General features: G+C 50.4%; 1 protein-coding gene and 1 pseudogene across 1 annotated transcript; one reads left to right on the forward strand and one right to left on the reverse strand.

Moving 5' to 3' along the window:
* Positions 1–3,026: 3,026 nt before the first annotated feature.
* Positions 3,027–17,158, forward strand: LOC126000664 (NUT family member 1-like). Its single transcript, XM_049767838.1, is given in 8 exon segments — positions 3,027–3,143; positions 8,949–9,243; positions 9,246–9,519; positions 10,877–11,005; positions 12,885–13,024; positions 13,988–14,271; positions 14,493–14,606; positions 15,605–17,158. Coding segments are annotated over 8 exon segments (2,907 nt in total).
* Positions 17,159–17,203: 45 nt separating this feature from the next.
* On the reverse strand, positions 17,204–26,939 carry LOC126000665 (lysophospholipid acyltransferase LPCAT4-like; annotated as a pseudogene).
* Between the last annotated feature and the right edge of the window lie 488 nt (positions 26,940–27,427).

Below are 27,427 nucleotides of genomic sequence, written 5' to 3' on the forward strand. Positions count from 1 at the left end.
AAATTATAAATTCTAAAATTCTATAGTCTATATTCTAAATTTTAGCTTCTTATATCCTAAATTATAAAATCTAAATTCTCAAATTCTAAATTCTATATTCTAAAATTCTACATTCTAAATTCAAGTCTGAATTCTATATCGTAAAATTCTAAATTCTAAAATTCTAACTGCTAAGATAGATAGTAAATACTAAAATCTAAATTCTAAACTTCTAAATTTTATATTCTAAAATTGTAAATTCCATATTTTTAAATTCTAAATTCTATAATTCTAATATCTATATTCTAGAATTCTTAATTCAATATTCTAAAATCTAATATGCTACATTCTAAAAAGTAAATTCAAAATTCAATTCTAAAATTCCACAATACAAAATTGTATAATCATACAACTTCTGAAAATAATCTTGTCAGCAGTTGTTCCTGAGTACAGAATAGAAGCAGAGGTATAGGGGCCTGAGAAGTGGCACAAGGGTAAGGCATCTGCTTTGCACGCACTACCCATGGTGCGATTCCCCCCCCCCACCAGCATCCCCGTATGGTCCCCGAGGAGATATTCTGAGCTCATAGTCAGATGTAACCCGAGTGTTACCAGGTGTAGCCCAAAGCCCTTACCCCCTCCCCCAGAAAGACGCACAGGTTCATTCCTAAAATCAGAAAAATATTTATATTAATACTTGTAGTTTGTTATTTATTTTAAAATTATTACATTTGTAATAAAATATGTAATTTTGTTCTTACTTCGTTAATTATAGATGGAGTCAAGCTCCCCTTGAAGTCACTAAAATATATACATGAAGAATCAATTATGCTTGATGCAGAATTCATTATTTCAGAATGACAAAGGACTCATTTAGCATCCAAATAGGCTTTTGAGCTCAATAACTTGCTTATTTACATAGCTCTTTTCTTCTGGAAACTCACAACATGTGCAACTGTTTGCTTATCTATTTAATCACTTATATATATTTATCTATTTAATCACTTATCTATTTAATCACATATATATAGTGTCAAGTCAAGTCTATATATATAGATATATATTTATATATTTTTAATCACTTATCTATTTAATCACACACATATACACACACACACACACACACACACATATATATATATATATATATATATATATAGTGTCAAGTCCATATATATAGTGGTCAATTTCTTGACTAAGAACTGCAAAATAGAGTTGCTGATCAATTTATTTTTAAAGAGAGTTAATAATATTGCCTGCCTCAAAGTACTGACACAAAGGTATATATATTTACACACACCTCTTGGGTGACTTTAAACTTTAAGTCTTGGTGATTAGTATAGCCCTTAATAATTATTTATGCCTTAGAACAGTATTAGATTGTACTGCTTCATCTATTACTCATACAGAGACTATATTTTGAACGCTACCCAAATGTTTTAAATAGGTCTTAAAATGGTACGTCCTTGGACCCACTTTGACCAGTGGAAGGTAGACCTGATGAACAAACGTTTCCCATATTTTCTTCCTGGATTAGTAGTTTGGAAATTTGGTTTCAGTTTCCTCATATTTCCGTTTCCAATGATTCACAGAGGCACCCTATACAAAAACGTCTCTTTGCATTGTGTTCTTTCCTATCTCTTTTACTAGAATTGACTAGCAGATACATTTTTTGCATGACAGTCTTTTTCTGTCATGCTTTCTGCCAGGAACGACTTCTGAGTGCAGAGCCGGGAGTAATCCCTGAGCACCAAGATGTGATCCCAAAACCAAAAAGATAGAGAGAGTGGAACATATCCCGTGCGTTGTACGCAGCCAACACGGATTTGGGCCCAAGGCCTTTCCTAGGGCCCCCAGGCCTTGGCCAAGAGTGACTCCTGCGTGCAGTGCTCGGGGTGTCCCCAGAGCCCCATGGGTGTGGCCCCAAAGAAAGGAAGGCCGCCAGGAAAGAGAGATCAAGACGCACAAGGCCCCTAACTGGGTGCTGGGTGCAGGGTCCCCGGGTTCCCTGAGCTTAGGGCCCAGCTGGGCAGGCAAACCTGGTGGCTAGCAGCACTCCTTCCCACCCCTATTTCTCAATGATCCACAGCCTGCTTCTTCTCACCTTGAGCTTATAGATCCGCTCCCCCTCTTTGAGATCATACTGGAGAAACATGACCATGGCCAAGACAGGGATGCGCAGGGAAGTGCCGCAAGTGGAGCAAGGACCAACCAGCTCCTGCCACGACCTTCTTCAGGTTTCCTTATAGGACCTTTTTCCGGTTTCCCTCCTGGAGCTCATTCAGGCACGTTCTGCATCCCGAGAAGTGTAGTCCTCCTGCGCGCAGGGCATGCCGGAAACGTAGTCCCGCCCGGGTGTCTCTCCAGCAGGCCAGCAGAGGGTGCTCTGGTCTGAGCTGAGTTGAGGCCTGTCGGGCCTTCGGGCGGCCACAGCGTCCCATTGCAACTGCTCTCAGGCGTTGGCGCCCTTTGCAGTTGACATGTCTTGGAGCCCCGGATCTGTTGCAGGGCCTGTCGGGTGGCCACCGGCGTCCCATTGCAACTGTGTTGCGACTTCTCAGGCGTTGGCTCCCTTTGCAATTGACATGTCTTGGAAGCCCCGGATCTGTTGCAGGGCCTGTCGGGTGGCTACCAGCGTCCCATTGCAACTGTGTTGCGACTTCTCAGGTGTTGGCTCCCTTCGCAATTGACATGTCTTGGAAGCCCCGGATCTGTTGCAGGGCCTGCCGGTGTGCCCAGATTTGGGGGTTGGGGGTCGGGAGGGACCATGGGTGAAATCTATGGGGAGACATGTGCTCTCCCTGCAGAGTCACACACACAGAGACTTGTAGGGGACAGGGCATTTATCTAGAGGGCCTGGGGGATGGGGGGTGCAGAATCCAGAGCCCCCGGGGCTGAAGCAAGGGGATACTCCATGCAGCACCCCCCTCTCCGCAGGTCTGGCGTCCCAGCTCGCTTTTGAATAATTGGCGGCAAACAGGGCATGCCGGGTACTGGGGGCCTGTGGCCTGTGGGGACGCCTGGCTGGCGCGTGCAGGGCTTGCAGCATGCCCGTCAGGGGGTCAGGAGTCTGCCTGAGAGTGGTGGGACCGGGGTTCCAGTCGCGTAAAACTGAGACTAGAGGTCAGGGTTCTACTCCTCCAAACACCAACGCTCTTGGAGTGGTGAGTAGACAAGAGGGCCAGTCCCAATGAGTAGAGCTCTTTGGTCTTTCTTTGGGTTTCCCACAGCAGCCATCCAAGTTCTCAGGAAGCGAACATTGGGGGCCATGGGGGTCACTTTAGAAATGTGCTGAGGGGCCGAGAGATAGCATGGAGGTAAGGCGTTTGCCTTCCATGCAGAAGGTACGTGGTTCAAATCCCAGCATCCCGTAGGGTCCCCCGAGCCAGCCAGGAGGAACTCCTGAGTGCTGCCGGGTGGGACCCCCCAGAAAATGGTGGTTATGTATATATATATATATATGTGTGTATATATATGTATATATATATGTATATATATATATTTAAAAAGGATACAAGAAAAATGCAATGGAAAGTGCCCAAAAAGTATGGTGGTCGCACGATTATTTGTCATGCAGATGCATTGGGGGCACAGGTTCATTTTATAAAGCCAGAAAACGGGAAAGCTTTTAAATACTATATATATGCAGAATTTACTCCTCGCTGCATGTGGCATCTTTGCTAAAGGCATTTTTGCAAGAAACACTATTGGTTTTGTGGAGGGGGCTGAAGAGCGCACTTCCAGAGAAAAGTAAAATGAAGATTTGCAGTGCGTTCTGGTTCGTCGCCGGGCAGACTTTGGAGCCCTGAGCAGCTTGTACCTGGTGAAAATGTCGAATTACGTCACGAAAACCTAAACCAACGAAAGCATTTAGGAAACATAAAGAAGGATGTTTTGCTCTGGACGTTTTGGGCTAAGTGGCTCTGAGAGCGCAGAGTGGCTGGCAGGCAGGCAGGCCTTTGGCCTCCACAGGACAGCCGTCACCCCAAAAGTGCTAGTATGCATCGGGGAGTCAAACACCGGGTTTGTTTTTTGCCTCAGAGGGTCCCAGGTGGAAACGTTCAGTCCTCTGAGCTCTGGATTCTGCTCAGAAGGGAGAGCAGTCTTAGGGCACAGTGAGGGTCTAGCAGAACCCACTGAGTGCGAGTCCCAGAACACGGGGTACTGGCTGCAGGGTGCAAAAAGAGATATGTTGATGAAGGGCTGAAGGGAGAAACTAGAACTCGGAACCACACTATCAGGGAACTGAGCAAGAAAGAGATAAAGCATTTTTCCAAACAGGTACTCAAGATTTTTTTTTTGAGGGGGGCATTCTCTGGAGTGGATTTCTTTTTTCCTTTCTTTCTTTCTTTCTTTCTTTCTTTCTTTCTTTCTTTCTTTCTTTCTTTCTTTCTTTCTTTCTTTCTTTCTTTCTTTCTTTCTTTCTTTCTTTCTTTCTTTCTTTCTTTCTTCCTTCCTTCCTTCCTTCCTTCCTTCCTTCCTTCCTTCCTTCCTTCCTTCCTTCCTTCCTTCCTTCCTTCCTTCCTTCCTTCCTTCCTTCCTTCCTTCCTTCCTTCCTTCCTTCCTTCCTTTCTTTCTTTCTTTCTTTCTTTCTTTCTTTCTTTCTTTCTTTCTTTCTTTCTTTCTTTCTTTCTTTCTTTCTTTCTTTCTTTCTTCTTTCCTTCCTTCCCCCACTTTCTTTCATTTTTGGGCCACACCCAGCAGCGCTCAGGGGGTTCCTCGTGGCTCTGCACTCAGAAGTCACTCCTGACAGGCTTAGGGGACCACCTGAGATGCCGAGGATTGAACACAGATTCATCCTGGATCGGCTGCCTACAGGGCAAATGCCCTACTTCTGTGCTGTCACTCCAGCTCCCTGCAGTAAGTGGCTTTCTAGTTCTTTTTTTTTTTTTTTTTCAGTTTTGGGTTTTGGGTTTTGGGCCCCTGGCAATGCTCAGGGGTTACTCCTGGCTATGCGCTGAGAAATTGCTCCTGGCTTGAGGGACCAAATGGGACGCCAGGGACCAAACCAAGGTCCATCCTGGATAAGCCGCATGAAAGTGAAACGCCCTACCGCTGCGCCACCGCTCCAACCCCGTGTTTCTAGTTCTTGCCTACTTCCCAGACCCTCTGTAAAACGTCTTCCTCCCACTAGTTGCACGCCCCACTCCCAAAATCCCCCCCCCCAGTGACAGAATGTTTTCAGCCCTGGATTCTGATTCCATTCTGATCTGATCTTTATCTTCCCTTCCTTGGATCCTCGTCTGTCTGCCAGTTACCCTTTGGATCTTGGACCTGACTCCCATTCTGAAGACTTTCGGACAACCACAGCCAACACCCACAGCTGGTAGGATGGCTTCAGATGGAGGTAAGGCCGTAGGGAAAAGGGGGTTGACAGAGGAAGGCCTGTGTCCCCTGTTTTTTACTCTTGGGCGGTCAAATTTGATGCTACCTTAAGAGCAAGGCCTTTGGGGGTGATCTGGAGGGTTGAGAGAACCAGAACATTACTTTTGAGTGAGCTGGGGAAAAACCGGTGCCATGAAGTCTGATTTGAAGGACCAAGATGCGGATCATAGTTCTCTGAAGAAAGACCTGAGGTACACATGAGGTAGGGCAGTTAGCCAGTGGCTTCTGGGGAAGCACGGCCTTCACTGTGTTTACGTGTGAGGGGCAGGTGACTCGGAGACAGTTTAAGAAGAACATCCAAATCCTAATGTCTTTTTTGGAGGGGCATTTGGGTCACACCCTGTGGCACTCAGGGGTAATTCCTGACTCTGGGTTCAGAAGTCGCTTCTGGCAGGTTTGGGGGACCATATGGGATGTTGGGAATCGAACCAGAGTATGCCCAGGATTGTATGTGTGCAAGGCAAGGTGCCCTACCGCTGTGCTATCGCTCTGGCTCCCAAGTCCTTGTGTCTTGAGGTGGTGGTTCTAGGAGTGTGCCACAGAGAAACTGAGGTGTGAACATGTGCCATTTTACAGGGGCCGGGGCTGCAATATTGCCAGGTGGATTTGTCCTCAGTCATGTCCCTTCTGAGATATTGCCTCTTCCCAGAGCCATGCTGCTCCTTGCTACCTCAGACGGTGCCTCTGTTTTGGGCCTGGTTTTCTGTGATTTTTTTCCCAGGAGCCGAAGAAGGCGCTGCTATTAGAGACAGGAGCTGCTATTCCCAGGACTGTGCTTCAATTCGCTGTCTTTGTAGAATCCAGACCTTCAAACCCATTTTCACCAACTTTAATACTTGGAGGCTCTTGGTTCTCTGTCCAAGGGACACTTGCGGGGCCGGAGAGATAGCAAAGCAGTAGGGTGTTTGCCTTGCACGCGGCCAACTCAGGACTGATGGAGGTTCAAATCCTGGCATCCCCTATGGTCCCCGAGCCTGCCAGGAGTGATTTCTGAGCGCAGAGCCAGAAGTAACTTCTGAGCGCTGCTGGATGTGACCCCAAAACAAGTACAAAGATAAAAAGAGAGACAGTTACTCACATTCAGAACAGCAAGGGGGAGCCCTACTCAGGAAGTTGCTTATTTACCAGTGGAATATTCTTTTGTTTGTTTGTTTGCTTGTTTGGGGAGAGGAGCTCACTTGGCGGTGCTCAGGATTTATTCCTGACTCCTCCCTCAGGGACCACTCCTGGTGAACGTGGGGGACCAGATAAAGTACTGGGAATCAAACCCTGGTTCTGCTACATGTAAGGCAAGCACCCTAGCCGCTGTCCTATTGCTCCGGTATTCCTTTTATTTGTTGTCCTTGAGTCACACCAGTGGTACTCGAGGTTACTCCAGGCTCTGTGCTCAGGAATAACTCTTTTTGGGAACATGAGTTGAGTTTTTGGGTCACACCCAGCGGCTCTCAGGTGTTTGTTACTCCTGGCTCAAAAATTTCTCCGAACAGGCACGGAACCATACAAGGGGTCATAGGAATCCAACCACCATCCATCCTGAGTCAGTAGTGTGCAAGGCAAACGCCCTACTGCTGTGCTAATGCACCGGCTCCAGAAAAAAACTCTACTTGGTGCTCGAGGGGACCAGAGTCAGGAAGTAAACCCTGGGTGGCTGCATGCCAACCTGCTATACTCTCTCTCTCTCTGGCCCCAATACTCTTTACAGGAGGGGAGAACAGGTCTGTGGAACCAGGCAGATGATCTTCATGATTGTTATTAAAAGTTCTGGGAGATATGTATCTTTTTTTTGGTTTTTGGGCCACACCCATTTGATGCTCAGGGGTTACTCCTGGCTATGCGCTCAGAAATCACCCCTGGCTTGGGGGGGGCCATATGGGACGCCGGGGGATCTAACCACAGACCATCCTACGCTTACCATACCTCTAGCGCCACATTCCCGGCCCCAGAGATATGAAACTTGGTCATTTTTTCTTGTTTTTGTTTTGTTTCCACCTGGCAGTGCGCAGGGCTTACATCTAGCTGAATGCCCCATAGGAGTGGGGCTCTGGGGATCGACCATACAGGTTGCTGGATATTGACCCCAAGTTGGTCATGTGCAAGGCAGACCTGTGCCATTGCTCCATCCCTGTGAAACACACTTTATGTGTATTTCCTAAGTCTTTTTATTCTATTTTTTGGTCACACCCAGCGATGTTCAGGGTTAGTCCTGGCTCTGCACTCAGAAATCGCTCCTGGCAGGCTCGGGGGACCAGAAGGGATGCCAGGGCTTGAACCTGGGTCTGTCCTGGATCAGACAGGTACAAGGCAAACAACCTACCACCGTGCTAATACTCAGTTTGAAATATCAGGAGCTCCAAGCAGAAGGATCACAGCTAGGCCACATTTCCAAATGTAACTTGTCCAGCTCTGAACAACTTAAAAGCTCTGAACAAGTTGAAAGCTCTTGGAACCTCCCTCGCCACCATGCCCTTCCTCCATCTGCTTCCTGACCCTTATCTCTGGTCAGCCCTCTTACATCACACATTTCTGAGAACCAAACATGGAGAGCACACAGCTTCTCCTTTTTCAAGGCTTTCGTGGCTGGTAGCCAGGACTAGAGACAGCTGTGAGAGCTCGGTTTTGAGGTTTGAAAGCGTGAACAATGGCTCTGCATAATAAAAGCCATTTCTTTAGGACCCGGAGAGATAGCACAGCAGCCTTTGCCTTGCCCTGCAATCAGCCGATCCAGGTCCAAAGATGGTTGGTTCAAATCCCGGTGTCTCATATGGTCCCTTGTACCTGCCAGGAGCTACTTCTGAGCAGACAGCCAGGATTAACTCCTGAGCACTGCTGGGTGTGGCCCCAAAACAAAAAAAAGCCATTTCTATATCACCTGTGAGCTGGGATTTGGGGTACGAGCACCCAGGTCACAAAGAGTCTTTGTAGTTCGGTGCTGCTAAACTTTCTCCAGGCGGACAGTGACAAACCATGCTAGTTCTTCATTCTCTCTGACCTGTAAGGGGGAAAATGCACTCATTTCTGGGGAACCAAGCATCCTATATAGTCCCCAGCACTCCCCAGAAGAGATCCCTGAGCACAGAGAAGAAAGTCCTAAGCACTACTAGGTGTGACTCCAAAACAAAACAAAACCAACAAGTGCTCTGGGACTGGAGCGATAACATGGTGGTAGGGTGTTGGCCTTGCATGCAGCTGACCCAGGAGGGACCCGGTTTGATTCCCAGCATCCCATATGGTCCCCCAACAGGCCAGGGGCGTTTTCTGAGTGCAGAACCAGGAGGAACCCCTGAGCGCTGCTGGGTGTGGTTTTCCCCAATATAACCAATCAATCAATGAAATGAATCAATCAATCAAGTTTAAAACAAAAATTAGTGCTCTGTTTTCTGGGAGTGTGAAGTACAACTTAGGTGACCTCACTTACGTCTTTGCTCCTACACTGTCCCCTCTTTCTTTTTGTCTTCGCAGTAGTTCCAGGACAGGGACAGGACATGGCTGTGAACGCTGGCTCTGCCCTGATCCCTTTCACCGCTCTCCCTTTGCCCTCACCAACACCTGGCCCTTCATATCAGCCACACTGAGATCTCCAGCAGCCCCGCAGGCCTGCAGCCTTCTCTTCCATCAACTCCCTGGTGCTCGCCACTCTCCCCAGCCCACTGCTGGTGTCTGGGGATGGTAGCCTGGGTCCCAGGGCGTCTAGCATTGGCAAGGTCATCATCAAAGTCAAGACCGAAGGGGCCGAGTTCTCCGAGACCCAGAGCTTTGTCCTTTCTCAGACCTACCTCAGCTGGATCCCCTCAGGGGCTTCCTGTGGGCACCCCGAAAATCCCTCCCCTCAAGTCTTGTCAGAGTTCAACATGAGGGCCCTGTTACCCGCTGAGGCCTTGGGAGTCAGGAGGGCTCTCCGGCCTTTCCCCCTCAGGCCCTGCCACTCACCACCCAACTGGTGCCCATCGTGCCCCCACAAAAGTCTTGGCTCGGGGCTCACGGGTTGTCTGCCGAAGAAGGTTCTGAGGTGGCTACCTCCAAGACGTCCCTCAGTGATCTCTCCTACGCCTCCAAGGGTGTCTACAAGAACTTTCGCCACTGGCAGTGCTACAAGACCTTGGCTCGGAGGCACTTGTCTCAGAGTCCTGATGCAGAAGCCTTTTCCTGCTTTCTTATGTAAGTGACCCTGGGACTTCAAAGATGGAGGACGTTGGGGTGTGCCCTCCAGGGGGCTAGTAGCGAAGGGGATGGAGCTCTGTGGTGAGAACAGAAAGTGGGAAGACGGTGCTTCTTCTCAGTTTAGAACAGATATTCAGGGATTATCTCAAGGGGTCCTCGTGACCCTGAGTCCAGAAAAGCATTTTTTGTGGTCTACCCTCATTTTCTTTATTTTTTAAAAACTTTATTGACTGATTGGTTGATTGTTTTATGGGCCACACGTGGCAGCACTCAGGGGTTACTCCCGACTTTGTGCTGCAAGGCTTGGAGGACCATGTGGGATGCCAGGGATCGAACCTGGGTCTGTCCCAAGTTGAACACTTGCAAGGCAAACACCCTACTGCTGTGCTATCTCTCCAGCCTCAAGGACTTTGACTTCTTTTGTTGCATAAATGTTTAAGGCTAGAGAGATAGCACAGTAGGAAGAGGGCTTGCCTTGCATGTGGTTGTGCCAGATTCAATCCCTGGCATCCTATTTGGTCTTTCAAGCCCACCACGAATGAGTTTTGAGTGCAAAGCCAGGAATAACCCTTGAGCACTGCCAGCTATGACTTTGAACCAAACAACACCACCAACACAAAAGGCTAACAAAAACATCACATACTCTTTAATTAAGAGGTTAATCCTCTTGGTGCATATCATTTATTTTTAAATAAAATGCACAATAGTTTGGAAGATGGGGTAGCAGATAAGTAAGCTGCTTGCCTTACACACAAGCGACTAGCGTTTGATCTCTTGCACCCCTGAGCCAGGCCAAGAGAGTGATCCTTGAATAGAGAGTCAGGAGTAAGTCTTGAGCACTGCTGAGAGTAGAACAAAATTAGTGTAAAAACCCAAAAAGGCATGAGCCTTTGTGCAGCCTGACCTCCCTTTATTTTTTTTAAATTGATTTATTGATTGGTTTCTGGGCGATACCCAGTGTGCTCAAGGGTTGCTTCTGTCTCTGCACTCAGAAATCGTCCCTGGCAGAGTGGGGGACCCACCACATGGGGTGGCGGGAACCGAACGCTGGGTCCCTCCTGAGTTGGCCACATGAAAGAAAAACGCCCCACCACTGTGCTATCTCTTTGGCCCCCCTGACCTTCCTTTCTAATGGATTCCATTCCATTCTGAAGTTAGGCTGAGGGACCCTCCACTGAAGTGTGAAGTGTCTAACAGGGCGAGGCCTCTCTTAGATGTGGGAGGACTCAAGTTTCTGCCAACATGTCTGGGACTCAGAAGGGGCTTGAGATAGGACCATCAGATCACGGGGAGCAAGGAGTCCATTTAGGCAATGGGAGTGCTCACTTTAGCACGCGCCTGCTCTGTGCTTTAGCCCGGTGCTCCGGTCCCTGACCTGGCTGAAGCCCACCATGACCCTGGAGGAGGGGTTGCTTCGGGCAGTGCAAGAATGGGACCACACCAGCATCTATGACTGCGTGATCTTCTATGAGATGGCTGAAAAGTGAGTCCAGTGAGCCCCCCCCTTTCAGTGGGGAGCTGGTGTTTATGAGGAGCAGGGGAGAGATGCTTGTGTCTTGGCATGTAGGTGAACAGGGAGAAGTTGGAGACTGTAGGTCAAGAGGGAGGTCCTAGAGCCTTTTTTGGGGGGGGAATACTGGCAGCAGTCAGGAGTTACTTCTGGCTTTGTGCTCAGAAATCGCTCCTGGCTCGGGGGACCATATGGGATGCCAGAAATCTAACTTGCGTTCGTCCTGGGTCAGCCACGTGCAAGGCAAAAGCCCTACCTCTGTGCTACCACTCGGGCCCCTTCATCCACCACTATGACCCTTGTGGTTTTCTGTGTCCTTTCCATTTAGATTTATGCTCTTTCTTTACCAGATCCAAATGATTTAAGGACCTTGTTAGGGAACCTTTTAGGATGGGAGTCCTGTTGGTTCTTAAAAAATCCCCATACAAAAGGATCCTAACCCCTACAAGGGGCTGGTAGATCTAAGTTTCCTGTCCAGTATTGCATATGGTCCCCTGAGCTCCACCAGCACAGAGCTAGGCATAAATCCTCCACATTGCCAAGTGTGACCCCAAGAGAATAAGAAAAGGAGCTATGTCTTGTGGGCCTGTTGTTTTCTAACTCATGGACTAAGTACTGATGCAGGCCTTGAGACCACCATCTCTGGCACACATTTTTTTAGATCAGTAATTATCAAGGCTGTTTCTTCAGAGGTTGGTGGGTGAAGCAAGAGTTTTGGATTCCCAGAATCTTGGCTAGGCTCACACATTTTTTCTAGGACAATGTCCTTGCTTAAAACCAAACAAATTAAAAACAAGTCAAAGACAGTTCCCTCCAAGCTGAAGGTCTGTCTTATTCCCTGCCAGACTCAGCTCCCCTGTCCATTGTAGATTCACCCTCTAGGGGCCGGAGTGGCAGCACAGGGCTAGGGCATTTACCTTGCAAACATCGTTCCAGCATCCTATATGGTCCCCCGAGCCAGGAGTGATTTCTAGCTCGGGAGCCAGGAGTAACCCCTGAGTTCTGCTGGGTGTGGCACCCCCCAAAAAACACACAAAAAAAAACACACACAAAAAAAAACAGAACAAAAATACAATATATTCAATCTTTAGGTCCCAGCCCAAGAACTCAGCTTGCCCAGTAGTAGTGATAGCTAGGAGGTCCAGTCACCATAGGCTTCACTTCAGGCTTTGGACCAGGTATGGGGGGCAGAGGCAGGGGGCCTACTGATGTTACCCTGCCAGGTTATGGAATAGGTCTTGTTGAGTTAATAAACCTGTACAAATTATTGTTGTATACCATCAGTGGATGGAAACAAACAAAAAAAAAACAAAATCCTTGCTGGTAGAGTGAAAAAGAAATATAAGGAAAAAGAAAATAAATAAAAATAAATGAAAAAAGAAAGAAAGAAAGCTTTCAGGGAGGGCTCAGTCCTTGATAAGCGTCCTAATTCCACTAAGACTTTTTTTTGTGCCCACTGCAGGGACTAGTTTGTATGGTGACCTCATCAGGGTGCTTCAGTCCTGTTTTTATTTTTATTTTGTTTTGGGGCCACATCTGGAAGTGCTCAGGGCTTATTCCGGTCTTACATTCAGGTATCACTCCTGGTAGGCTCAGGGGGCCATATGGGATGCTGGAAATTGAGCAGGTCGGTTGCATGTAAGGCAGACACCCTACTTCTGTATTATGGCTCCAGCTCGCCAGCCCTGATTCTGTCCCATCAGCTGCTCCCTCTCTCCAGGCTGACTTGACTTAGGGACAGGGGTTTGCCCAAATGAGGGGCCTTCCTTTCTCAGCTGTGCTTGGTGGCTGCTGGACTCTTGGATGTTTAAGGCTCTGGGGTCATCTATGCTGTCCTTTCTTCCCCTCTCAGTTTCATGGAATTGGAAGCAGAAGAAGAGATACATGTTCAGAACAAGAAGCTGATAAGTGGCTCCCAGGCCTTGCCTCCCAGTGCTCCTGACACACTCAGTCCTCCAGGGGCCGCCACCTCTGAGGTTTGCCAGCAGCCACGTAAGGCTGCTAGGTTCGAAGGTACCTGGCTGCAAAACACTTACACAGAAATGACTCATGCATTCGGCTTACTGCCCAACTTCTTCCACTTTCTCTCCAGGAAATGGGTTTAAAATTCCAAGTAGGGGGGCCGGAGTGAAAGCACAGTGGTAAGGCATTTGCCTTGCACGCTGCCAACCCAGGAGATGGTGTTTGAATCCCAGCATTCCATATCATCCCCCGAGCCAGCCAGGAGCGATTTCTGACTGCAGAGCCAAGGGTAACCCCTGAGTGCTGCTGGATGTGACCCAAAAAACAAAAATCAAATCAAATTAAATGAGGCTGGTTCTCTGGCTTCTTTTGTTCCAAAGCACATCATTAGTCTTGGCCAAGTCTACAAACTAACATTCTCTTCCTGATACTGTAAATGTGGCTGGACTGTATTCCTGTAAATGTAAATAATTCAAGTTTCTGAGAAATGGGGCTAGATCAGAAAATCTTGGGAGGAATTTCTGGGCTTTCCAGATTCCTTTGCCAATGATTTTCTTTCATTGTGGAGTCAGGGATCAAATGCAGTCCCTCACACATCAAAGGTCTACCTCTGATCACTAACATCGCTCTAGAGATGGTCTAATTCAGATCCTCTAGTTTTTCTTATCTTTCCCTAGAGCTGGTCCAACTATTTGGGCTTCAAACCAGCAGCTGAAAACTAACGTTGCTGTAGCCATTTTATTTTATTTTTTGGTTCTTGGGTCACACCCAGTGACGCTCAGGAGTTACTCCTGGTTATACGCTCAGAAATCACTCCTGATGCGGGGGATCACATGAGACGCCAGGGGATAGAACCAGTCCACCCAAGGCTAATGTGTGCAAGGCAGACACCCTACCGCTTGTGCCACCTCTCTGGCCCCTGCGGTTAATCCTGAAAAACTTCGCATAAGTCTTGGTGCCTCTTCCGATGTGCCTTTTCATGTCACTCCTCAGTGTACATTCCTAAGAAGTCTGCATCCAAGTCTCGGGCCCCCCGCCGACATCAGCGTAATAGCCAGAGGCCTCCAGTGACAGATGTGCCCAAGTAGATCCCCTCAGAAGCTGTGAAAGAGTATGTGGACATCATGGAAGGCCTGATGAGGCATCAGACTGTGGCAGGGGAAGCAGATGGAAAACAGGAGAAGGAAGAGCAGCACCAGGATGAATTCATGTTCCTGGATCCTGACCTACTGAACTACGTCAATGAACTGTGTTCCCAGGAGGAGTTTGTATCCAAGGTGGGCTGGACCTGGATGGCCAGAATCCAGTAGATCCTGGGGGTGTGTGTGAATCCATTGAGAAATGCATAAACATACATGCATGGATGTGGGGTGGGGTTGGGTCCTGGGTTTGAACAGCCCCAGGAGAGGGAGGTTAGGGATACACAGCTCCTTTTCTAGGGTCTTATGGGTTGCAGATTTCCACCTTTCCAGGACTCATCTGGCCTTCCACTCCCCAGGTGGAGGTCATCATCCACCTTCAGTTTCTGGCCGATAAACTGTCCTCAGAACAAAATGATCTCTTGGCTTTGATGGAGGAGCTGAAACAAGAGGAAGCACTCAGTCTTGCCCAGGTATGGAATATCACCAGAAGCTGCTCAATGATTTGTTGTTCTTTGTTGTTGTTCTGCGGTTCTTATTGTTTGGGGCTTATGGCTTATTCCTGGCTCTGTAATTGGGTCTTTTCTGGTGGGGCCTGGGGGACCATGTGGGATGTCTGGGATTGAACCTAGGTTGGCCAAACGTAAGGAAAGCACCCCCTGTGCTGTATGGCCTTCGTTTAGCTTTTATTGGGGGGAGTGGGGGAGCCATGCCTGACAGTGCTGGTTGGGCAGGACACTGGGGATTGAAACCAAGGCTCCTGCATGCAAAACGTATGCTCTAGAGCCATCTGCCAGTTGAAGCTCACAGGACTTTTTTTTCTCCCTCACTTTTGATTTTGGAATCACACCCAGGAGTACTCCCAGTAGTGCTCCAGAGCTCTTCCTGACTCCACCCTCAGGGATCACTCCCGGTGGTACGTGGGGGTCTGTAGCATTGGGGTAGGGCTAGGGTTGGCAGCACACAAGGCGAGCACCTTAATCTTTATATTCTCTCTTTTTTTTAACTTGATTGTTCGATTGATTGATTGGTTGGTTGTTGGGCCACACCAAGCGGTGCTCAGGGGTCACTCCTGGCTCTGCACTCAGAAATCGCTCATGGTAGGCTGGGGGACCATATGGGATGCCGGGAATCAAACCAGGTGCCTCCCAGGTCGGCTCCATGCAAGGCAAATGATCCCTCCAGACCCAACTTTGTATTCTCCCTCCTGCAAATTGTCCATTATTTTACGGAACCTATTCTAAGGTGTTAGAGGGCATGGTTTTAGGAGCGAGCAGCTTTGAGCTTGGAGCAGCTAAGAGTGGAAATGCAGGAATGGGAAGGCGAAGTGTTCAAACCATGGGAGAGAAGACCTGGAAGGACAAACTCCACTCACTTTCTGTTTGCTTGCGTCCTCAGCCTTGCTCGGGATCATCCAATCTATTCAGGCCTCTTTCCTCATAACTAGAACCTTCTCTGTTCATTCTTCCAGCTAGTGGAGAAGCGGCTCCGGGCCTTGGAAGAGGCAGCAGAGGCACCTCCGAGTTGCAGCAGGCTTCAGTGGGAATCCAGCCCATCCATTTTCAACGAGGATGAAGAGAGGGGAGGGCGGCTTCAACGTCTGTCTGGGGCCCCGGGGGCTGAGGGGACCCCTCGCCATGGGAAGGCTGCTTCTCTAGACAGACTCACCAGAGAAGGCTGCCATGTTGGGCAGGAAGGGCCTCACCAGGAGGGGGGCACTCTGCAGCCGACCCCCAGTGGTCGGGACCTTCAGCTAGGACTTACAGGTCAACAAAGAACAGAGCAAAGGGAGTCCCCAGGGCAAGATGACCACCTGGTGGGTGCCGGCCTCCCTGAGCACTCCCTGGCCTCTGACAGGCCCTCGGAGATGCTGCCCCTGTGCTGGCAGGAAGACACCCCACTCAGCGTGGAGCCCTGCCTGAGCCCTTTGCAGGGAGAGGGGGTGGGCTCCCAGGTGCTGCAGCAGCAGGTGGGGGTCTCTGGGGTGCTCCCACCAGAGGAGCTGTTGGGGGAGGGTCAAGAAGTCTCTTCAGGAATTCTGTGGGAAGAGGACAGAGTATCCCCCCTATTTCAGAGTTTTCACCAGGATCCTTTCCTCAGTAGTGTAAACCCTGATACTCAGGTCGCCCTCTGCCTGGAGCTCTGCCTGGGCAGTGAGATGGAAACCATCATCCTGGGACTGCCCCTCCAGGTTGACGAAATCATAGACAGCTACCAGGATGGGGACTGTGCATTGGGGTCCCTGGGAGGCTACCAGCTGTTGGGGTGGGGAAGCAATATTTCTCTGGATGCCCACGCAACAGATGTAGCAGGGGAACTGGGGACCACCCTGAAGATAGGGAGCAGAAAGTGCGCCTTTGCCCATTTGCTGGGGGCCACGGAACAACTGCTAGACATCAGGGGTGACCCAGGCTTGCAGCTAGCAGTGCCAAGGGGTGTTGAATCTGGCCCAGGCCACTCCAATGCTTATGATCCCCAAGAAGAGGGCAGGAAATATGCCAAAGACACTGCTCCCTTGCCCCAGGTGCTTGGAAACTCCAAGTCTAGCTCTTCTCCCCAAGACCTTGGAGGCACTTCGATTGGGGTGCAGGAGGTGTGTGTTGGGAGGGAAGTAGACATCAAAGCTAAGGGGGTGGAGGAGAAAGATGAGGAAGGCGATGAGGAACTTTCCAACTTTGCCTACCTCTTGGCCTCTAAGCTCAGCCTGTCACCGCGGGCCCAGCCTCTCAGTTATTGCCTGGCCTCAGGCCTGGCCCCCACAGGGAAGGGAACCCCCATATCACCACACATGCTCTCTGCAGAGGCCAGAGGCCGCAAACAGCGGTACCCTCTCACCAAATCTGGAAAGCGGGCTCTAAACACTGGGCCTGTTCCATCTAAAATGAGGTTCTACTCAAGGGCTGACCTTGAAGTCTCTGAGGAGACTCCCCCAGCTCTGATATTGGTCCGACCCTCACAGAAACAAAAGAGAAGGCGTGACAGTTTTGGCACCGGTAGAATGAAGAAACGACATCGAAACCAGTAGGTAGGAGGGCCATCACCCTATTCCCCCATGCACCCTTCCCGTAGGCTAGCCCTGGTTTCCTAGGGCCTTGTAGCAGCCAGACTCCATCCCAGCTTTGCTGTTTGTTGGGCTGTTGAGGTCACACGACTGGGGCGTGGGGGCGTTGCAGTTCTCTTGGTGGGGGTCAAGGGCCAAATACCTTTGCAAGTTGTATGAGAACAAATAAAAAGGTTTTGTTGTTAACAACAACAAAAAAAAAACTTTCTACATATTCTTTTGTTCTCAGGACTTTGGTGCTTTTGGGGTGAATTGATGTTACTTTGAAGAAAAAAAAAGGTCCAGACTGGAGCAATAGCACAGTGGTAAGGCATTTATTTGCCCCCCAGAAAAAGTCTGGAGTGATAGTACAGTGGGCAGGGCACTGGTCTTGATCATGGCTGACAGGGGTTTGATTCCCAGCATCCCATATAGTCCCCTGAGCCTGCCAGTAGCAATTTCTGAGCAGATAGCCAGGAGTGACCCCTGAGCACTGGTAGGTGTGGCCCAAAACCAACCCCCCCCCCAAAAAAAAGAGAAAGATCTAGGCTGGAGCAATAGCACAGTGGTAAGGCGTTTGCCTTGCACACAGACAACACAGGACAGACCATGGTATGAATTCCGGCATCCCATATGGTCCCTGGAGCCTGCCAGGAGCAACTGAGTGTAGAGCCAGGTGTAATCCTTGAACACAGCCAGGTGTGACACCCCACCCCCCAAAAAAATAACAGGTCTGGAGTAATAGCACACACAGACCAGGGCACTGGTCTTGAACAAGGCTGATGGGGGTTTGATCCCAGCATCCCATATAGTCATCCCCTGAGTCTGCCAGGAGTAATTTCTGAGTGCAGAGCCAGGAGGAACCCAAGTCTGAATGGGTGTGGCCCATGCCCCCACCCCAAAGGAAACATGCTGGTCCCATGACCTAGGAATCCAGATGTCTCTCCAGACTAGCCTAAGGTCTGCGGCCCCAAGTTCCAGCTGATGATCAGTCCTTCCTCTCTCTTCTGGTCTTGGGGGTGCAGGGGTCTCAGAGATGGAAAGGATGCTTCCATATTACTCAGTACATTACAGGAAGTACTTAGTATCCAACTTCCCCGGTCAGATTCATTTCCCGAATATATCCCTTTCCTGGGGATGTGGGGAGGATATTTTCTTCCTCCTTGCAAAAGAGGCAGCAAAGAAGGGTCCACCGCCTGTCACAGCAGCTCCTTACTGGGAGGTGGTGGCTTACCTGCTTCAGCTCTCCTACCTGGTGGGAAAGCATCACTTTCAGCAGGATTATTAAACACAGCAGGGGAGTAGTTCCCTTTTTTTTAAGTCTCTAACGAGGTCAGAAGAAGAGGGAGGAAGGAGAAAGGAGGTTTCTTAGGATGCCTGTTAAAATATACTCCTCTGGGGCCAGAGCGATAGCATGGACATAGAGCATTTGCCTTGGATGCAGAAGGATGGTGGTTCGAATCCTGGCATCCCATATGGTCCACATGCCTGCCAGGAGCGACTTCTGAGCACAGAGCCAGGAGTAGCCCCTGAGTGCCACCGGGTGTGACCCAAAAACCATATATCCATAACCACCTCAAGGAAAGACAACAGGAGTTGGTGGGAGCTCAGCAAGATTTTTCAGTGGCAGGAAGTCCTGGGCTAATGAAAAGTGAGGGTTAAACTCTGCTCAAGTCCAGAAGATGACATTGGAAACTATCAGGCTCTCAGTAACTTTGTTTTGGGGGGCACAGATGGTGACGTTAAGGGATTACTCCTAGCTCTGAGCTCAGAAATCGCTCCTGGCTTGGGGGACCATATGGGACATCAGGGATCAAGCCCAGGTTTGTCCTAGGATAGTATGGGCAAGGCAGACCCAGATAACCTATCGCTGTGCTATTGCTCCAGCACCTCTCAGTAACTTTTTCTTGTTTCTGGGCCACACTCCATGGTGCTCCTGGCTCTGTGTTTAGGGATCACTCTTGGTCTCTTGGTAGGCTTAGAGAAATCACATAGGATGCCAGAGATGGAACCTGGGATGGCTGTGTGCCATCCAACTTTCTTACCAAACCAACTTTATCACTCCGACCCCCCAGGGTCTTGCAAGGGGCAGCATGAAGTCAGTAATACCTTTCCAGCTGATAAGAGCATCAATGAGACACAGATTTATTTTCAAATAGATATAGATATATATTTATATTTACATATAAAATAGTTTTTACAAAAAAATACCAACAAAACAAAACAAGAAATAAAACCAACTTAAAATAAAAAACCCAAACAACTCTAACCAAAAAATAAATAAATAAAACAGGAGCAGAGTTGGGCTTATGGCCCAAGGGTAGGTAGGCCCCGGTGCAGTGAAGGATGCAAGCAGGGTATTCCAGGAGTAGTGCTCAGTCGCCCTTCTGCTTGTGCACAGCTCCATTGGCCAGAGCAGGAGGGGGGCTGTCTGCAGAGGTGGATTTTGGTATGTGGGGGGACACAGGTAGGAGCTAAAGAGCTTCCCGTGGAGCGGGTCACGGAGGGAGAAGTCCTGGAACTGACCTGGATACATCAGAGGGGAGAGAGAAAGAAGAATGAGTGGAGGGTGGCCCCCTTAACCACGACTGAACCCCCAGCTCAAATCCTCCCGCTTCCCCTTGTTTTCCAACCTCCTTCCCCGACCTCCTTCCCCAACCTCTCCGGGGCAGGGCCAGCTCCCTTGAGGCCCAGCATCCTTTTGGTGGTGGTGGGGAGCAGCAGGAAATTCACTGAAGGACATTCCTGGGTGGGGCCTGGCATGGCACAGCTCAGCATGCAGTTCCTGGGCAGCGGGGTGGGGGGGGAGCCCAACTGCAGGTACAGGATGGTGCAGAAGCCGTCCTGGCAGAGCAGCCAGCCAGGCCTCTCGGCTTGTTCCTCAGCATAGAGCTTCGAGAGAAAGGGAGAAAAGGGATAAAGTGGAACCCGGGCTGCCAATTAGCCAGCCTACCTCCTGCAGCAAGGGCAGGTGTCATGGGGCACCATGAGCAGCCAATCTGCTTAAGGCCCTCCTCCTGTCACCCGTAAGACCCCTGCTTCCTAACCCATGCTCTGTGCTGTGGTCTGTAGGACATGGACGTGTGTAAGGGCAGATTCAAAAAGCTACAGGTACAGCACACAAAAACCAACTGAGGTGCTACTAGACTCCATTTGTCAACCTCCACCCATGTTACACCTTGATACCTCAAAAACCAGATGGGTCAGCTCCTCTAGGCCCCTGGTCCGTCCCAGAGTAGCCAAGGCAAGGGCCACATCGTGGAAGTCCACCAAATCCTGGGCATTCTGGGGTAAAACAAGCCAGAGAACTTGGCCGTGAGCACCCCTCACTCCCATCCCTGCCCTCCTTCCTCCTTCCTTCTCTGTGAGCCTCCAGTCCTCAGGAATCCCACATTTTTTTTTTGGTTTTTGGGTCACACCCGGCAGCATTCAGGGGCTACACCTGGCTCTATGCTCAGAAATCACCCCTGGCAGGCCCGGGGGACCATAGAGGATGACTGGATTTAAACCACCGTCCTTCTGCATGCAAGGCAAAAGCCTTACCACTGTGCTATCTCTCCGGTCCCGGGAATTCCCCCTTAATTCTCTCTGCCTGCCTCCCCAGGGGACTGGTGAGAAATCCCTCGGGAATGAACTGAGACACCATTGAGGTCACTCTTGGCCCCCAAGCTGGAGAAACTGGTTCTCCCCTGACTCAGTCCCGATGGAGGAACTAGTCTGGCTGAGTCAGAGGGTCACTGGCATAATCTCAGTGAACAACGCCTGCTTCCGTGGACTTTGCTCTGCCAGTTTTATGGGACACCATGCATGTGGATCTGTTCTCTTGCAGGTCCATGGACAATCTACCTCTCAGTCCACGGAAGCCACACACAACCAGATGGCGAGAGATGACAGTTTAGATTAAAAAAAAAAAGCTCCCTGGGTTCACTGGGGGTTGTTGAATCTTCTGGGATTATTATAATTTGAGTCAAACCTGGTTAAGTCTCAGGAAATATATGGTTTGCCAAGATTGTTGAAAGTTCATGAATTCCCTGGAGGAGCAATGGATTATTTCAAGAGATCTGCCCAAGCACGGCAAATATTTGCCTCTAGGCCTCAAACAGACTTTTGGGTCTGACTCTCTCCAGGTCATTTCTCCCAACGCTCAGGGGCTTCTCCTGAGACCCGTGCCCAGAGCTTCACAAAGTGTCACCCGCCATCTCTGCAAGTCTCTCAAGTGGCTTCAGGAATTCAGGAGCCTCATTGCTTCTTTCTCCCCAGCTCCTCCCCACAAAGGATGGAAAAACTATTCGGTTGTTTGTTTTGTTTCTGGTCCATACCTGGCTCTGCACTCAGAAATTGCTCCTGGGTCAAGGGACCATATGGCATACTGGGGATGATCAAAGCCGTGTCTCCTGGGCCAGTTGCATGCAAAGCAAACGCCCTACCACTGTGCTGCCACTCCGGCCCTGAAAAAACACTATTCTTTAAAGCAACAGACATGCTGCAGGCGAGGAGTCCCCCACAATCTTGGGGGACAGTCAACACCCACATTTGTGGGAATTTGCAGCTCAAGTTCTAAAGTGGCCAACTAACGAGTTTGACACAGGCCTCACATCAGGAACCCAGGCTCTGTCCCTGCATTTGGCTCTTTTACCTGCTGGAAGTAGCTGAAGGCGCCAGCCACCGACTGTGGTTCCGAGAGTTGGAGCTGCCTAGCAAACTCTTCCTGTCTGATCATCCGACTCTGTCCTGGCTCTGCTCCGGTGTCCACACAGCTGGGGGACAGCCTATAATGGGGTTGGGGATGGCAAAGTGCTGACTGGGTCTCTTTTGGGGCATCTCACCCAGCGGGACTTTGGCCCTCGCCCCAGGAGTCTCTGAGCACAGGTCCAGCGGTGTTTTTCTAATATGAGCTCGGCTCATGGCCTCTGGAGAGTCCTTCCTTCTTCCACCACAGTGATTATTTTCTTTACCACACCCCCTTGCCCTTACTTCTGCATAGATATCGCTGAAAAAATATCTTTCTACTTTTCCTTCCTTTCTAATTTTTATAAAAAAAAATTGGGGTCAGAGAGATTAGCACAGTGGGAGGGCATTTGCCTTGCACACAGCCAATCCAGGAAGGATGGTGGTTCAAATCCCAGCATCCCATATGTTGTCCCAAGCCTGCCAGGAGTGAGTTCTGAGCACAGAGCCAGGAGTGGCCCAAGTGCCACTGGGTGTGACCCCAAACCTATATATATATGTATATATTGGTTTTTGGGCCACACCGAGCAGAGATCAGGGGTTATTTTTGGCTCTGCACTCAGAAGTCGCTCAGGGCAGGCTCAGGGGACAATATGGGATGCTTTGGAATCAAACCGGGGTCCATCCACGTGCAAGGCTGTGCTATTGCTCCAGCCCCTCAAAAATTTCTTTCTTTAAATATTTTTTAGTTTGGGTCCATACCTGTGGCTCAGCACTCAGGAATTATTCCTGGAGAGGATAAGGGAACCACATGGGATTTGGGGGACTGATCCCAGTTAGGTCTGCTGGGTACAAGGCAGGCACCTTATCTCTTATCACCTTATCTCTCTGACCTTTTCCATTCCCCTTTAGAAAGGCTTTCTTTCTCCCTTTCCCATTATCTTCATTCTTTCTTTGCTTTTTTTTTTTAGAAGTCCCCACAGGAATGACTGGAAGCAATGGCTAACAGCAACTCAAGGTAGACTGGCCAGCTCTTTCTCCAGGAGTCCCTTAGTTGAGGGCAAAGGAGGACTGTCCATCTTGTCTGTCTAGTGACAGATGGACCCCGCTTCCCACCCTCACCCCAATAACACCAGAACTCACACTCCAGGGCCCCTCCATGCCCAGCTGGTGGTGTCCTGTGGGAGAAGCACAGGGAGAGCACAGAGTGAACTTCACTGGTTTTGTTTGGGGCCGGGTTTGAGGGTTACTCGCAACTTGGTGCTTGGGGGACCAGGCGGGGCTGGACCTGGATTCCAGGCATCCTGCATGCAAAGCATTTCACCTCAGTACACAAAAGCAACCCTCGTGTCTCCTTGGAAAAACCCCACCCTCTCTGAGTGAAGGTTCTGTCCCACCTAAGACCCCAGACTCACATGCACCCCTCACAGCATCTCTGCAGGTGCTTGTCCCCCTAACCCTTACCCAGCGAGACTCACCAGACTGTTGGGGTAGTGTATGAGGACAGGCTGAATGGGCACCCCTGCAATGAAGGCTCCTACCCCATGCCCAACCAACCCTGGGCACAGGTTAGAGCACGAGGTCTGTAGGCCAGTTCCCCGAAAAAGTCCTGGCTCCATTTCCCTTATGTTCTGCTCTCTGCCTTTGGGGGCTGCCTTTCTCCTCCCGCTGAACCCATCTGTCCGTCTCCTTTCCCTGCCAAGTGGGGTGACTCCAGCTCTTCCTGCCCACATCCTTTCTAGGCTCCCTTTCTTTCTTTCTTTCTTTCTTTCTTTCTTTCTTTCTTTCTTTCTTTCTTTCTTTCTTTCTCTTTCTTTCTTTCTTTCTTTCTTTCTTTCTTTCTTTCTTTCTTTCTTTCTTTCTTTCTTTCTTTCTTTCTTTCTTTCTTTCTTTCTTTCTTTCTTTCTTTCTTTCTTTCTTTCTTTCTTTCTTTCTTTCTTTCTTTCTTTCTTTCTTTCTTTCTTTCTTTCTTTCTTTCTTTCTTTCTTTCTTTCTTTCTTTCTTTCTTTCTTTCTTTCTTTCTTTCTTTCTTTCTTTCTTTTGTTTTTGGGCCACCCTGGTGACGCTCAGAAATTGCTCCTACTTGGGGGACCATATGGTACACAAGGGGCTCAAACTGAGGTCTATTCTAGCTTAGGGCATGTAAGGCAGATGCCCTACTGCTTGTGCTACCACTCCGACCCCTCTAGGCTCCCTTTCTCCCCTTTGCAACCCCAATGTGCTTTTAACTCACCTGGTTTAAATATAAGCAATGCTTTCTTGTTCGAACATGTGCCCTCAGGGAAGAACAGGACCTGGGGACAGGCCAAATCCCGGGATCTCAGTCAGATGGGGGAGGCCGCAGGCGGAGAGCCACCTCCTGAGAAATGGGAGCCCCAAACCCATACCCACCTGGGGTCACTTGCCTCCGGAGGTTGCCCGTCTTTTAATTTCTTCCACGACGCTGCACCGGGAAGCTGGATTATGCCGGGACACCAGAATGGCTTGGTTGAAGCAGAGAAGTGCTGGAGAGCGAGAGAGGACAGAAATCCCTTGGTGAGCGAGAAAGGACAGGAGTCACTTGGTGCCCAGTTTGGGGTGCAGGGGAGGCTCTCCTTAGCTGCAAGCAAGTCCTCTGGAGAGAGGCCCAGAGATTCTTGCACATTCCCCTTAACATAGCTCAGAGCACGCCGTCATTGAAGTCATACCAGTCAGTTGCCCTCCACTCCACGTGACCACCTCTCTCTAGCATGTGCATTCCTGTCATTTATTTATTTATTTATTTATTTAGGTTTTTGGGCCACACCCAGTGACGTTCATGGGTTACTCCCAGCTCTGTGCTCAGAAACTGCTCCTGGCTTGGGGGACGATATGGGACACCGGAGGATCGAACCAATGTCCGTCCTAGATTAGTGAACCCACGGCAGATGCCTTACTGCTTTACCCACCGCTCAGGCCCTCATTCCTGTCATTTATTGGGGGGACTCTGAGCTGCCTCCTGCCCCCTGACCTGAGGGTCACTCTCACCTCCAATGACAGGCATGGAAAGGTTCTCAGCTCTAGACACAACCTTGGGGAAGTCACAGGGCAGCAGAACAATGGGGTCAAAGAAGGTCGATGGGGAGCAGCCACAAGGACAGGGGCTTGAAGGCGAGAGGCCTACTGGCCTCGAACTCGAATCTGGAGGAAGAGAAACAGGCGGCTGAAACCAAGCATCCCATTGTGACACATGGTCCTGTGGGACATAAAGGGATTTGATGGTTTGTCTGACCTCCACTCCCCCCAAATTGTAGGTATAAGAGAAACAGACTCCCCCACCTTAAAAATTTGGGCCATATCTGGATGTGTTCAGGAAACCTTATATGTGGTTCTGGGGATACAACCTAGCTCTCTCTCTGAGGCTGGAGTGATAGCACAGCAGTAGGGTGTCTGCCTTGCCTTACCCGGGACAGAATCTGTTTCAATCCCTGGCATCTCATATGGTCTCCCCAGCATACCAGGAGTGATTTCTGAGCACAGAGCCAGGAGTAACCCCTGAGCACTGCCACTGGGTATGGCCCAAAACAAACAAAAACACTGTCTCTCATGTCACTGTCAGGACACACTTTTTGGCACCCTCAATTCCCTGCGCCAAGGGGCCAAGTAGCTGGCAGGCATTTTGGGTATTTTGGGAGGATCACTCACCCAGAGGAGGGAAATGTGGGGACTAACTCAGCACGATGGCCTTACTGCAGCCTCCTGGGTGGACTGGAGTGGGCACCAAACTCTCCCTAGACCCTACTTCTTCACCAGGGAGCACTATCATGGCAGGACGGGCAGGACCTGAGTCCGGGGGCTGGTGGCCTACTTACTTCCTCCATCCCAAAAAGGGTTCCCGGACCTGCTCCTTGCTCAACCCGGCCACTTGCAGCAGGGCAAAAGGCCAGAGGAGGAAGAGGAAGACGACCAGAAGCACTTGGATGGGGGCCATTAGAGCCCCAGGATGAAGAACTGCAGGGAAAGGGAGAGAGGGGAAGGCAAAATTTCACTGCAGGCCCAGAGGAGAACCTCAGGGGGGTTTCCTCCTCCCACTGGGGGACAGGTGGTTTGGGGACAGCCAGGGGCAAGCCCCGGCCCCTTGGGGGGACCGAGGGACCAATGAGGGTGGGCAAGGGCAGAAAGGATGACCCAGGCAGCAGGGCCTCCTTCCTCTCTTGGACCTTCCTGGCTTCTGGCCGGCTCCCACTCCGCCTATAAAAGGCCTGTCATAAGAAACCAAGTGGCACCTGGAGAAGCTGTGAAGGCGACTGAATGACAAGGAAGACAGAGGCTTTACATCCATGCAGGGGAAGCTAAAAGCGGTGTCCTCTCCCATGGCCCATTCCATAAATAGCTTCCAGGACCAGAAGGAACCGGGGCAGCGTTTTGTCTACTTCGGGCTGGGGAGACAGACAGGGGACCACCCACATGCAGAGGGGGATCCTTTTTTAGGAGCTGGCCAGTGTCCACATCCACTCAGCGGCACCCCCAAATCCTGGGGGATGGAGGGGAAGAGGACAGAGCTTGGGCCCATCTCTGTAACACCAAGCCAAGCCTAGCTGGGGTTGCCAGGAGCCCAGAGACGACCAGTGCTGCCCCAGGGAGCGGGCAGGTAAACAAGAGCAACCCAAGTGCTAGTCCTGGGGAGGCATTGACAGTGCCAGGCTCAGCCACTCCCCACCCTGGCCACTGTCCCCATTCTCATCCCCATCTTTGGGGCCTGGGGGGCCTACCGAGTCAACCTTCCTCGCCACCTACCTCCTCATCCTCTGCATCCCATTCCGAGGTGCTGCAGTGTGGGGAGGTGGGGGAAGAGTGGAGCAGGAGGGGGATGGGATGTTGGGAGGAAGGGAAGGGCACAGGGACGTGGGTTTGGGGGTCTCAGCTGGAGGTTCAGGAGTGCTGCACCCCAAGTGCCCCCACTCACACCCCACCCTGGGTCTCCTGGCCTGCAATTCCTTCCCCGGCCCAGGTAGCTGCAGGCTGTCACCTCATCCTCACCGACCCCAGACTGTGTCCTCTGCGAGCCTGCATCCTCGGTGCCTCCATCCTCGGGGCCTCCACTCTCAAGTGCTCCATTTCCAGCCCCTCCATCCTCCATCCTGCACCTTCAAGTGCTCCATCCTCAGCTCCTCCACCTTCCTTCCACCTTCCATCCTCCATCCCCAGGTCCTGCTCCTTCTTCCTCCTATCCTCCAACCTCAAGTTCTCCATCCCGAGCTCCTTCATCCTCAGCCCCTCCATCCTCCATCTTGCTCCCTGAAATCCTCATCCCCAGCTTCTCCATCCTTAGTCCCTCCAACCCCTTTCACCCTTCACCCTCCATCCCTAGCTCCTCCATCCTCCAAGTCCTCCATCCTGCACCCTCAAATCTTCCACCTCCCACCCTTCATCCCAGCCCCTCCATCCTCATAGTCCTCCACCCTCCCTCCTCCCTGGACCCCCAGGCCCAACCCGCACCCCAAAACCCTCTCCCCCATGGAAAGGCCTCTTGCCACGTCACCCTGACACTCGGATCCACACCCAGCGCCCCCCAACCTGCCCTACCTTAGCAGCTTAAGGGACCTTCTTAAAGATCTGGAACAACAG

Source organism: Suncus etruscus (assembly GCF_024139225.1).
Source record: "Suncus etruscus isolate mSunEtr1 chromosome X unlocalized genomic scaffold, mSunEtr1.pri.cur SUPER_X_unloc_8, whole genome shotgun sequence".
Taxonomy (NCBI): Eukaryota; Metazoa; Chordata; class Mammalia; order Eulipotyphla; family Soricidae; genus Suncus; species Suncus etruscus.